This window comes from Melopsittacus undulatus, chromosome 3 (genome assembly GCF_012275295.1).
Source record: "Melopsittacus undulatus isolate bMelUnd1 chromosome 3, bMelUnd1.mat.Z, whole genome shotgun sequence".
Classification (NCBI taxonomy): Eukaryota; Metazoa; Chordata; class Aves; order Psittaciformes; family Psittaculidae; genus Melopsittacus; species Melopsittacus undulatus.
Genome location: NC_047529.1, coordinates 52,583,353 through 52,595,671, shown reverse-complemented (window position 1 = coordinate 52,595,671; position 12,319 = coordinate 52,583,353). Strand labels below are relative to the sequence as shown.

The window sequence follows — 12,319 nt, the reverse complement described above, 5'->3', positions numbered from 1 at the left end:
GGAAGTTCATGTTTTAAGATTACTTCATGCTGGCTCCATAAAGCTTCCTTAGGTGTCTAGCTCCTTTGTTTTGCAGTGGCGTTTAATCACTTGCAGTATCATACACACTTCAACCGTGTACATTATCCCTTAATTATATATGACTAAGCCCCTCTTGACTATAAGACATGTTGTTTGTTCAAACGCACTTACAAATCCATTTTCTTATCAGCTCTTTGCTGAACATTTACACAACGGGGTTCTGTTTAAATATTAAAATAAACCTTTTGTAAAAAAATTGTTTGACCCACCCACCTGGCCTCCATCTGTGATTGTTCTGTCTTTGCAATCTGTTGTCTGCTTTTGCTCAGCCTGTTCTTTATCTTTTTGGATGGCTGCTATCTTTGAGCGGCTTTATTGCCCCTCCCTATCTTCTCTGTGCTTAGTGGAAAGTGACATATCCAAATCATAAGGATCAGCCGGGCAGATTTGATATGTTCTCTTCTGTAAGATGCACTTCTGCTCAGAGTATGCAATTAGTAAAGACAACTTCATTTCACAGTATCACAACTCATGCTGTACTACTTGGAATTAAAACATTGTGTGAATCTGGGAAGTTTTCTCATAAAAATTTGTAGCAGATAAATCTGTCAGATTTAGCAATGTTATTTCTTACCGCAGACATACTGAAGCAAACCCAGAAGAAGTTTCTTTCTGTTTTATCCAGTTCAGTTTGTTATCAGTGAATTACTATGGTAATGCTTCTCCTTTATATATATATATATATTTTTTTTTCCGTTAAAGGAGAGTTCTGTGTTTGTCATCTCTTAATGAAGTGACACTTTGATTTTTAGATAAAGAGGTTAAATCAATCTTTATTTTGAAAGATTATGGTTAAATACTTGCACAATTTAAATTTCCAGTCTGTGCACTGATAAAAATATTTGCTTTGATAAATCTGAAAGGGAATCTCTGCTTAAAGAACTTAGAATATATTTTTTTGTTTTCTTTCCAGAAGTATTCCTGTTTCTTCCTGTTCCAAGCCAAATGTAACTGTAGTGAACAGTTGTGTTTTTTTTTTTCATTAAAGTTTCTCTAAAAGCACCACAATGTATTGATAGGCATAAGCATATTTTTCTAAGCAGAACAATTAACATTAAATGTGGGAATATCTGAGACCAGGATATAAAACTAAAGTTATTTTTAAATTCTGCAGCGCCATTGTGCAAAAGTAGAGTCATTTCTCTCTTGTGGGTTCTTAGAAGCTGGTCTTTTGTTTGGATGGATTTGCCTGCTGTATAATGATGGCCTTCAGGAATGTGTTACAGAAGCCTGTGAAAACTTTCTTCTCAATTGAGGCCTGGAATGATAATGGTAGGTCATTGTCCAAATGAAACAAAAATGTGTTATTAAGTTATTTTAATTTCATTTTGATTGGAAGGCTCATAGAGATGCCTGCCTCTGTTCTATTCTGTGAGTAAGCCCTCCAGATTTATTTCTTGCCAGCCAATTATTAAGCACCATTACAGTTAGATTAAGTTAAAAATCCACATCAAGTTGATTGTCTCAGAGCTTCAAGAAGAGATCTATTCGTACCACTTCCTTTACAGAGAGCTTTATCCTTGAATCATATGATCTGACTCCTCCCAAAGACCTCTGTTATTTCACAAGGGAAAAAATTATTTCATTAAAGCCTTTTAGATTATTTGAGGCCTTCAAAGGAAACTCTCCCATTGTATTTGTATCAGAACAGGATTTTGGGGCATCAAAAGGGAGTCATCTGTGTAAAGAGGGAGTCTATGGTGTAAAAGTAGGCAGCATGAGTACACCCACTACTGTTCTCTCCACAGAAGTACAAGAAGCTACTCAAATTATATTTTTACTAACTCTACATTTTATTAATGCATTGATTAATAAAGCAAACACTGTTCCACCCCATTCTTGCCCATGGCTGGGGTCAGGACCTCTCCTGGATAGTTGCAAAGGGACAGATCCAGTTTGTAGGTATCTTGAGAAGTGCCTATCTGCAGGCATCTGCTCTTCCTGGGGCAGTGTAAGCCATCTGTCCCCCACTGCCATGAGACTTGTCTGTTGGGGAACTGCTCTGAAGGTTAAGAGGCAAGTTGTAAATGTTAATTTCTGCACATGTAGATCACTTTGGCTGGCAGACCTGGCTGACATGTGTCTGTGATAGACCAAAACATGTTTCCACAGTCCCTCTGATGGTAATTTAAAAGCAATTCCACCGCAATTGTTACCAACAAGAGTCTTGCTTTCACCAGTTCATGTTTTTTCTCCTGGAAGTTTCTCTGTGTTGCTCTCATCAAGGGAGAATAGGGGTAGCCAGGGAGTGAGAGGGTATTTGTGGATACTTGGAAACTGTTTTGTGGGGTTGGTGAAAAATAGTGAGGACTCTTGACAGCCAAACTGGCAAGACTGTTCATTTGGCAAGGGAGATGACAGCCTTTGTGAGGCCTAATAGACATTAGAGATGCTCATGTCAAGAGACACTGCTGTGTGTAAAAGGTCATCATATTGTAGTTGTGTTGCAGTGGTGCTGTGTAATGACGCAGCTTTTAGAGTGCGAAGGTCTTCCTTTGTTTGTTTGATATGAAGTCATGAGGTTAACAGTCTGAAATAGTGGAGTTGCTTAAAAAAAATCAGTAAAAGAGGAAAAAATAACAGTTCCCATCTAGTAATCATCACTTTCAAACTTCACTTTACATTTCTACATTTAATATCACAGAATCATAGAAGCATTTAGGCTGGACAAAGTAATGGCTGTATGGAACCTGTATTACATCAGAGGAGTTGAGTCATAGCATGGCCACTGTTAAAGTCCCTATTGAACTCCGTAAGCTCAGTTTATTAAGCTGTAATACTTTATAAGGAAAGCTGGCTACATTGTAGACTATAAGGAATGTTTTGGTGCTTCATTGTTGGAGGTGCACCTCAAATATAGGGAAGCCAAAACGTTGAAGAAAAAGCTCATGAAAAAAAATCTGCTGTTAGTTTCATCACCAGTATTTTTCTTCTTTTCTTACGGCTGTTAGAGTTGAATTATGTATAAGTTAAAAAACCATGTTAAAAGGCATTAATATAGGAATGTGACAAATTTAGCATTAATTGCTCATACATCTGCTACATAAAAAAAAGAAAAAAGGCACCACTTACACTGTAGTTTGTGTAGCTAATTTCTTCTTATTGCAGTAATGTCTGTTGTGTGATGATGCATCTGAGGGGTGTGTTATACTGCTCAGTTAGATAATATAATTGTCCTTTCAGAACATTCTAGCTTCCATAGCATAAGTTACTTGGTGGTCTTAGATTTGCTGAATTCTTAATCACTGTATCTTTAACAGATATTTTTTTGTAATAATAATAAAAAAAAAGGTCCATAATTAAACATTACCAAGTCAGTAAAAGAGGGAAAAGACAAAACCCAAAGATGCAGAAACCATAAGCAGATTAAGTGTATTTTTCCATTAACTCTGACTGGTTGAGAACCTTTTCAGGAAGTCAGATAAAACTTTTACTGCTGACAAAACTTCAGGCATGGATTAGGTTTTTTTTATGATGAATTTATACCATGTCCTGCAAAGTGTGAAGCATTTGCTCCCAATCTGCCTAATCAGTCAATGTGTCACTCAACTCTGCACAGAAGCTACTTGAGCACCTTGCAGTTGTAATCTTGAGGGAAGGGCCTGGTAGAAAAAGAGGGGGGTGAAAAAGAATTAACAGGAAAGCCAGAATATTTTTCACCTTTAATTTGTCTAACCCACCTTTCACTTTTTAACTCTGATCAATAAGTTACATCTGTCTGTATTTTTATATCTTCCTATCTCTCACATGTAAATTTCCCCCAAATTTTCATTGTGGCTTTGTATTTGTTATTCCCAAGAAAGTTAATGAGTGGCAGATGCCCAAGTCCTTGCAACTCTGAAAATGTAGAGAAACATTATGTCACAGCCTCAATGCGCAACTTTTCACTTAATTAATTCTGCTCAGACTATGCTAGAGTTTCTTTAATTGCCATTTAAATTTAGTCTTTCATGTACTTGTTCAGAACCATTAGATTCAAAGAAATTTTGCTATTATGGCATAGTGACATCAAGTATACTTTGGTTTGTAGGATATGTTCTTCAACCTGATTACCTTGTCCTTGTGTATAAATTAGCCAGAAAATCACCAGAGTGTCTTTATACTTATTTATCTTTGCAAATAGATAAGTTAAAAGGGCACATGATGACATACTCAGGAGTTTTTTTGTTTCATGCAGATTTGTAGAGAGATGAAAGTTTCACTTCATTTGTTGGGAAACTTGGAGTAGGTTATTATTAGTTAGCAAGCATTCTATTTCTGGATCTCTATTTGTGTGAACAGCAGTATGTGAACATCTCTCAAAAGACATTAGCAGGACTTTGGACAGCAATGGCATATTAGGCCTGAGAAATGAAGGTCTGAGAGATACCTGACAGGCAACAACAAACATCTGGTGGATGATGGTATGCAGCCATGGGAGAGCCCTGTTTAGATATGTCATTCACACTATAGCTGAGGCACCATTAAGAGTCTTGAGTTTACTCTGGCTAAACCATACAACATAATTCCTTGGTTGAAACATGAATAATCTTTAGATGCTCTTGCAGTTTAAGGATCAAACTAAAATAAACGTCTTTTTTCAGCTGGACATTTATCATTACATAGTAGTTAGACAAATAAAATGCTACAGTCTAAGCTCCTTATAAAATAATATATATTAGGTGCCAGAAGAGGCATAGCAGATGCCATCTCTCACTATAAAAGTAATTTACAGTTTCAAACATAATCATGACTTGAACGTACACAAATTATTGGAAAAGGGATCAGAGTTATAAAGTCTCCTTTTGTTACTGGATTTCTTATGTCTAATATTTCACATTGAAATCCACATTTGGGAATTATTTTCTAATGGTCTGCTTTCAGTTTATCTAAATTTTTCAGATACATTAGCCAAAAAGTGCCTGTGGCCCATGATGTGATCTACCAGCCAAGGATCTTGTAAGAGAACAATGGCCCCCAAATGATTTTAGAAATTTTATTTTTGATACTGCAGGTGATTAAACATTTGGTACTTCTGGTGTCTCCCATGCCAAATTGTCATATGTTTGTAGCAGGTTAATACAGAAGGGGGTTGACAAATCTTGCTATAATCACTACCCCATGTTGTTTTCATCCTCCTTGTCTGCTGCTCATTTTTGTTGTGAAAAACCCTAATATAACAGTGACAGGAGGTCTGGATTTGTGGCCGACTGTTATAATTACTCCCACTGAGGCACTGTCAATAGGATTAAAATAAAGATTCTGGACCTGTCCATCGCAGATGAGGTCAGAAACACTAGCAGTGGGAGTACTGTTTCTGCAAGCTGTGCTTTCAGTCCTGAGGTACGGAACCATAGACATTAATATGAAGCAAATATTTGAAAGCTCCAGTGGAGAAAAACCAGTGTTTTTTTTTCTGCATTAGCTAAAATATCCATCTGTAATAAATAACAACATCCATCTATGTCCTGACCATACATATGTGTATGTTAATTTTCAAATGTATCAGAGCCCCTGAGAATTTCAATTACAGAACAATCCATTTTGTGTTTTATAATTAATAAAGTCTTTGCAGCTGCATAACTTCATCCAGGAAACATCTGCACAAACTCCTTGTGTATACGTAATTTCTGTGAGAAGTTGGTTAGCTGAATTGTCTTTAATGTTCACAGGCTAGGGGACGGTAGAAAGGTAGAAAGTTCATTAACATAATGCAAAACAAATAATGAGAATGAAGGCTTATGTCCACAGAGATACAAACCAAATTGTAGCCACTGCCTGTAAAAAAAAAAAAAAAAAAGGCAACCCCCCCCCCCCAGCATATAGGTTCACTTTAAAATATAATTTATTTTATTCAAGTGAAGATGAGGGAAAAACCCAGAAAATCTGAGCTTTTCCTGATATGAGCAGTCATTTTCCCATGGTTCTCAGTGGGATGAGGCTGCTACCCTGAGTTTGTAGTACTGCTGTTGTTGAAATTATGTGAATACTCCTTTGCCATCCTTTGATGCTAACTTTGAAAAATTACTGATTTTTAAACACTAGTTTCATCTTCTTCAGTGGTATCTATGCCACTTAAATTTAATTGTGACGGCAAACTCAGGGAATTGTGAGCAAACCAGAAGAAACAGACAAGCTCCCTTGCTCTGCTAGCACAGTATGTCATCTTTGTTTTCCTCCCTCACACCAGTCTACTTTTTATAATGGGATCAAACTGTAATTAGTGCAGTCACCTCTTTGCAACTCATTATGTTTCATTATTTTCTTATAAACTCAAAAATTCTTACAAAAGCCATGTTCAATCAAGCATCTGACATGCTGAAACAATTGAGTGCCCTTTAAGTCTTAAGCTGATATGCCACCTGGAAGCCTTGCGCTTTCTACAGCTTTTTTTTTCTTTTTTTTTTTATATTTGTTTGTATTATTGTAGTAGCAAATTATTTTCTTGATTAATGTGTCACTGCCCTGAAACTGTTTACTCTTTCTCCTTTGGTTATATATACATCACCTGTTACATGTCACTCATAGCCCTCACCGTATTTCCATCACCCCTCCAATTTAAGTTCCCTAGCTCTCCTAACAAGCAAAATTAATCTTCATAGTGTTTACACTGAAAAGGTTACATAAAATTAACAGTACTTGACACTTCCCTTTTTTCCTTTTTCCTGTCCCACAAGCAGGACTTCAGACTGCTGTTTGCTGCTCTCTACATCTGCCTTCATTCCCCCTTCCAGAGGTTCATAGAACTCTTTTTTTTATGACTATGAAAAGAAAAATATACATTATTTGATCACTACCAGGCCAGTAAGGCATCTGATGAGCTCACAGCAGAGAAGCTGCAATTTTTCTACATAAGCTACAGGCAGCATTTCTAGTAACAACAGATAATGCCTTGCTGTGCCACAGATGTGGCATCATAGTTTCTAGTAATTTGTGTTAATTCCCAAATATTTACTTGTGGCTTTAAAATATTCCATTATTTACAGTATTTATAAAGGCCCTTAAACGACACATTGACTCAAGATGTTTGTGACTGCATTGACTGCAGTGGCATATGCTAAACCTGTATTTAAGCAAGTCCTGCATGCTAACTTTGCAAACTTGCTCAGCCATGTACCAGACCTTACTGTTGTGATCTGTCCTTTCTACAGCTCGGTTCCATTGGGTGTGCAAGACGAAAGCAACTTAGTCGAAGCCAAGAAAGATTGCTAATATCATCTTCATTAGAGTCTTCTGTCATATACAGACAGAACAGTGTACCACTTTATCTAGGGCTTCCTGGCAATAAAGTTTAAATACAAAGCGACAATGCCCTGCTCAGTTTCAAACTGCAGCTCCATAGAGGTTTTCTCATCCAAGAGCTGTTTGCACTGTCTTAGTATTTCACAGTGGAACTCTGCCAGCTTCCCCACAAGAGAAATCTCTTTGCTTTGCAGAGGAGGTGGGAAGATTTGCTCTGAGGAACAGCTATGGCTATCGCAGAGAAGTAAACAAATCTGAGGTGCTGGGATAGCCCTGGGAGGGTCATTGATGGTCAGTCCCTAATGGCTGTGAGGCTGGCATATTAAGCGAAGAATTGTGCCTTAGATGAAGCATAGCTTTCTTCTATATTTATTGTTGATTTTGTATATGGAGAAACAATTAGGAACTAGTTTTTGCATTATTTGAAGACTGGTTTGGGTTAGGCTAGTAGATGTTACTTTGCATCTTTATGCTGTCAGTAATGTGTAAGACTAACAAAATGGGAGCTTCATCTGGGCTAAAGCCATTCTATTAAGTTAGTAGCTGTAAATAACACACCACATTGAATGGAAGCAAATTTATTTTGTGCTGGCTGTCTTTCCTACCCCACCCCATCTTTTTCAGTATCCCAGAAGGCCTTCAGTACCAAAACTGCTCCTGGATCTTAACTTGCTTGAGCAAGATCAAATGAGTTCACATTTTACTCAGATCAACAATAATGATGATTATGGCTACAACATAAGAGTGCTGCCTGCGTATGTCCTATCATTGCATGAGTTCTGTACCCTGATTTACAATATAGGCTCCATGTATAGGGCAGAAGTGCTGCTGATTTGTGCTTTCCCACTCTAATGAGCTGAAATATTAAAATGGATGTGATCAAATGCAATTTGAGTTGCCTTAGGCTTTGCCATAAGATACTTTTGTATCTTATAAACACAGTACCTGCATTTATCACTTCTAGGTTTACATGTACAAAGCTCCTAGTAATGTTCAGCTAATGTACTTTTATATACTTTTTTTTTTTTTTACAATTAGCATTTTTTAATGTTGCTTATGGAGGTAGTGCAGTGGGGATTTTATACCACCTGTTCCTGTGATCTTAAAAATATTACATAAAGAAATGAAGAAAATAATGTATTTAAATTACCTTCAACATAAAATTTACCATGGCAATTTGGCAAGATAAGACAAAAGGGAGAGAAAAAGGAAAGGAATCAACAAAGTATTTTTGAACAGGTTTTCCCATCTGTGATCTGTAATAGCTCACTGGCAAGTTACCGCACCTTGATAAGTGGTCTATGTAACACCCTGTCTTGATAGAATTTGCTGTTTTAATTTTCTTGACAACGACAATAATAACATGTTAAAAACAGATAAAGATTCATAGCTCACCAAGTTTTGAGCGATAGAAATATTCAATTGCTAGACTAAAAAAAAAACAAAATTTTGTGAGAAATTTAAATTTATGAAGAAAAATGGGAAAATAATTTATTTGCCTATTCTTCAATGACTACTTGTAATTATACTGTGTACCCCTCCATATCCTCCTTTCTATTTTTTTTTTTAATTTCATTTTAAAAGCATGATTTTCATACTGTTTAAAAAAATCGGTGCTGGAATATTCTGCACCATATATTTATGGGGTGTATAAGTTGAAGGGATGGTTGCTAAATGAGCCTCTTGTTGGAAAATCATGTGAAGTACTCTTATTGGCTCATCATGAGCCTCTTGTTGGAAAAAAAGCTAACGGAATGGCAGCATGGTACGAGTGCCTGAACCTGCCGCCTGTGGTATGCTGTGAATGAGCATAAATGACTTACAGTCATGTAAACTAGTCACAGACATTCAGATCCTTTGAACTCTAATAAGAATTGCACTTTTACTTTACGTAGTAAGTGACTAAGCATGTAAACGTCTTGATCAATTCATCAGAAAAAAAAGAAAAAAATGAAAAAGGGGCTTTCTGTTTACATTTTGTTATTTCTGTCTGAAATCTCTATTTTACCCTCTGTATCTTTGCTATGTAATGTTCCCTGCTGAGAAGGACAGAGTGGAAACACAGTAGGGATCTTTGCCTTTTAAGTTGCTCTTTGCTTTGCAGAAGCTACGTACTGGAAGACCTAGTGTATTTGTCCAGTGTTTTGCTCGATATGAGAGGAACGTGATTATTTAAGAAAGGCAGGAAACTAGTTTTTGGCAATTTTAGCTGCATCTCAATTACAAATACTGAAAGAGAAGACAGAAGTTTAAATATATCTCTTAAGGTGCATGCATACAAATCAGTTCAGCTATTGTGCTCTTTGTGCAGGAAATTCTGAAACAATCTTGAATGAAGGTGTAAAAGGATAATTTTGAGTTAAATTTGAAACAACTGAATTCACAGGTCATGTTTATCTAGAGTATTTCTTCAAAATTCTTTTTGTCTTCTTTTCTAAATAGCATACATAACAGCTACTGGGGTAGAATCAAACTGTAGCATGTTTTACAAGCAGGGTTATATTTTCTTCTAGTGCAGACTCATACCCCTTTCTCAAAGTCAAAGGATATATGCTTTGCATGCTAATTTCCTCTGCCAGGTAATCTAGCTTCTACCCACTGGTGGTTTTTTTTCATCATAACAAATTCTTAACTGTTACAGTGATTTCTGTCCCGTAGGCATATTTTTTGTTAGGGCCAGAATTCCCGACCAGTTCATACTGGTATGATTCACTGTTCATTATGTAATTCATCAACATTAATCTACTGTTTTCATAAGCATTATCACATTCTTTTTTCTCTCAGTTGCATAAAATTCATCAGACTAAAAAGAGTCATATCACTCTAGCTACACTGTGGGCCCAGTCCAAAGGCTATTAAAATCAAAATCTCATTGACTTCAGTGAGATTTGGATAAAGCTCATTGTTTTAATGCTCTTTCCATCGCTGCAGTACCAGAAAACTGAAATAACTGTTCCAAATATCAGTGTCTTTTGATACTTTGCATTTCAGTTCTGAGAAAATATCCAAGCAAATATGAATATAACCAAAGTAAATTCTCTCTTTCTGAATTCAGAATGACTATTTAACTAGCTTTAATATTTTGATACCCAATACTCATGCTGTCCCTTTTCTTTGCATACAGGTGACGGCTTAAGAAGGTTAGACTGTCTGTCGGGGTTGGGAAAAAAAGAATAAAATAGTGTGGTGGAAAAAGCCTGTGCTTTATTACAAAGTTCTGGAGGACCTTTATGGTCTGTTTTTCATGTTGACAGTATTTGTAAGTTTGCCCATAACCTTGGCACAGAAATGGAGTCTTAATCTGTTTCCAGTTTTAGCATTGTCTGATCCCCACTTCCCTCTTCCTCATCCACTACAGGTCTCACAGTTTATCCATTCTTAAGCTGGCTGTCTAGGCTGCAGTTCTCTGCTTGTAAGAATCATTATAGGTGTGTTTTGTGGGTGTTTCTGCTTTGGGAACTGTGGCAGTAGCTATAAAAAGTATTTCTAAACGTCAGTTTTGAAACACAACACATTTTTTACCTCCAAGGGGTCACAATGAGCAAACCGAAGTACAAAATTATCTTACATGCATATTTCCAATTATCTACCTTTTAACTTTCCCTTGAAAGTTTTAGCAAATCCATTTCAGCCTAGTTTTGTCTGTTTGTGAAACTGGAAAAAAACAATTGTGCAGCTTATGCTGTCTGCCCTCCTTCTATTTCTGGTTGTTCCTACCAGTGTTGTCTGTCCAACAAGTATTCACGCCTCATGCTTTCCTTGGGATCGGGGTTCACTGATGGGTTACAGCTTCTTTGTGGGCTGGTGGGTTACAGCTTCTTTGGGTTTCTCAGATCAGGGAAGAGTAACTTCTGCTCCATTAATTCCAAATCAGCTAGTTCAGATACCAGAAACACTTCAGTGGCCTTAGAGCAGAGCTCCTCTAGACTGTTTTCCCCTTGTTTAGGTCTATTGCAGACGTCCAGCTGTTTCACACCATTACCGTACCATTCTTTGCTGAAAAACAGATGCTTGTTATATTTCTGTGGCCTTCTGTGTTAAAGTATTGTGCTGCCAACTGCTGAGGTATTTGTAATACATGCTTGAATTCATAAAAAATGTCACAAAATCATTAACAACATCAACTGAAGAAAAAGAAATTGCGAGCATAATATATTTCTTGAGCCAGCATATCAGAATGTGTAGTTTAGATGTTTACAGAAATGTGTGCCTCATGTGACAGTGACAAAGAAGATAGGAATAGTAGTCCAGGCAAATGTAAACCTTAATTTGTTTTGTTCTGCCTTAGCTTGTGGCCGTGGGTTCTACAAATCCTCCTCACAAGATCTGCAGTGCTCCCGCTGCCCAACTCACAGTTTCTCTGACAAGGAAGGATCTTCAAGATGTGATTGTGAAGATAGCTATTATAGAGCACCTTCTGATCCACCATATGTCGCATGCACAAGTGAGTCAGCCATGAATTTAACAGTAAAGGACATTGCTTAACCAACCAGGTGCAGCCACTTGTAGCTAGTAGTTTTGGTTGGCTTTTCCTGTATTTGAAATGTATATTTACAACAGTAAATGAAATTGACAGGCAGAGGGTTGACAGTATAGAATCAGCATTAATATAATTTTCATGTTTGCTTGATATAACATTGGAAAATATTGCATGTTGGGCAAGTGTGTAACTTATAATACATAGAATACAGGCATAGTTTTCTAATGGCTGCAAAATTGTTGTAGAAAATGTGCTTTATGTGATATAATACCAAAATGAGCAACACAAAGCATGGAAAGTAGCTGGTATGGATCTGAAATTTGACTGAACAGTAACTGGATCTGGCTTAACCTTCTAACTGAAAATTGGCTAGCGTACAAAGATTGGTGGTTCAAATAATGGAAATCTCCTAAATCCAAAGCAACACCAAATATTTCTTAAAGTAATATCAGAGCTGATAACAAAGGACTGGATGCAGTTGGTACAGTATGTTTAGAAGAGACAAACAAATACAATACTTGGAAAAACTATAAGGCA

General features: G+C 36.8%; 1 protein-coding gene across 6 annotated transcripts in view; it reads left to right on the top strand.

Annotated features, from left to right (window-relative positions):
* The window catches only part of EPHA7 (EPH receptor A7), a 164,872-nt gene that overhangs the window by 44,350 nt on the left and 108,203 nt on the right, over positions 1 to 12,319 (top strand). For all 6 annotated transcript variants that reach the window (XM_005144938.3, XM_013127992.3, XM_005144935.3 and 3 more), the window contains exon 4: positions 11,591 to 11,746. In XM_005144938.3, coding sequence (XP_005144995.1) covers positions 11,591 to 11,746 — 156 coding nt within the window. The remainder of the gene's footprint in view (positions 1 to 11,590; positions 11,747 to 12,319) is intronic.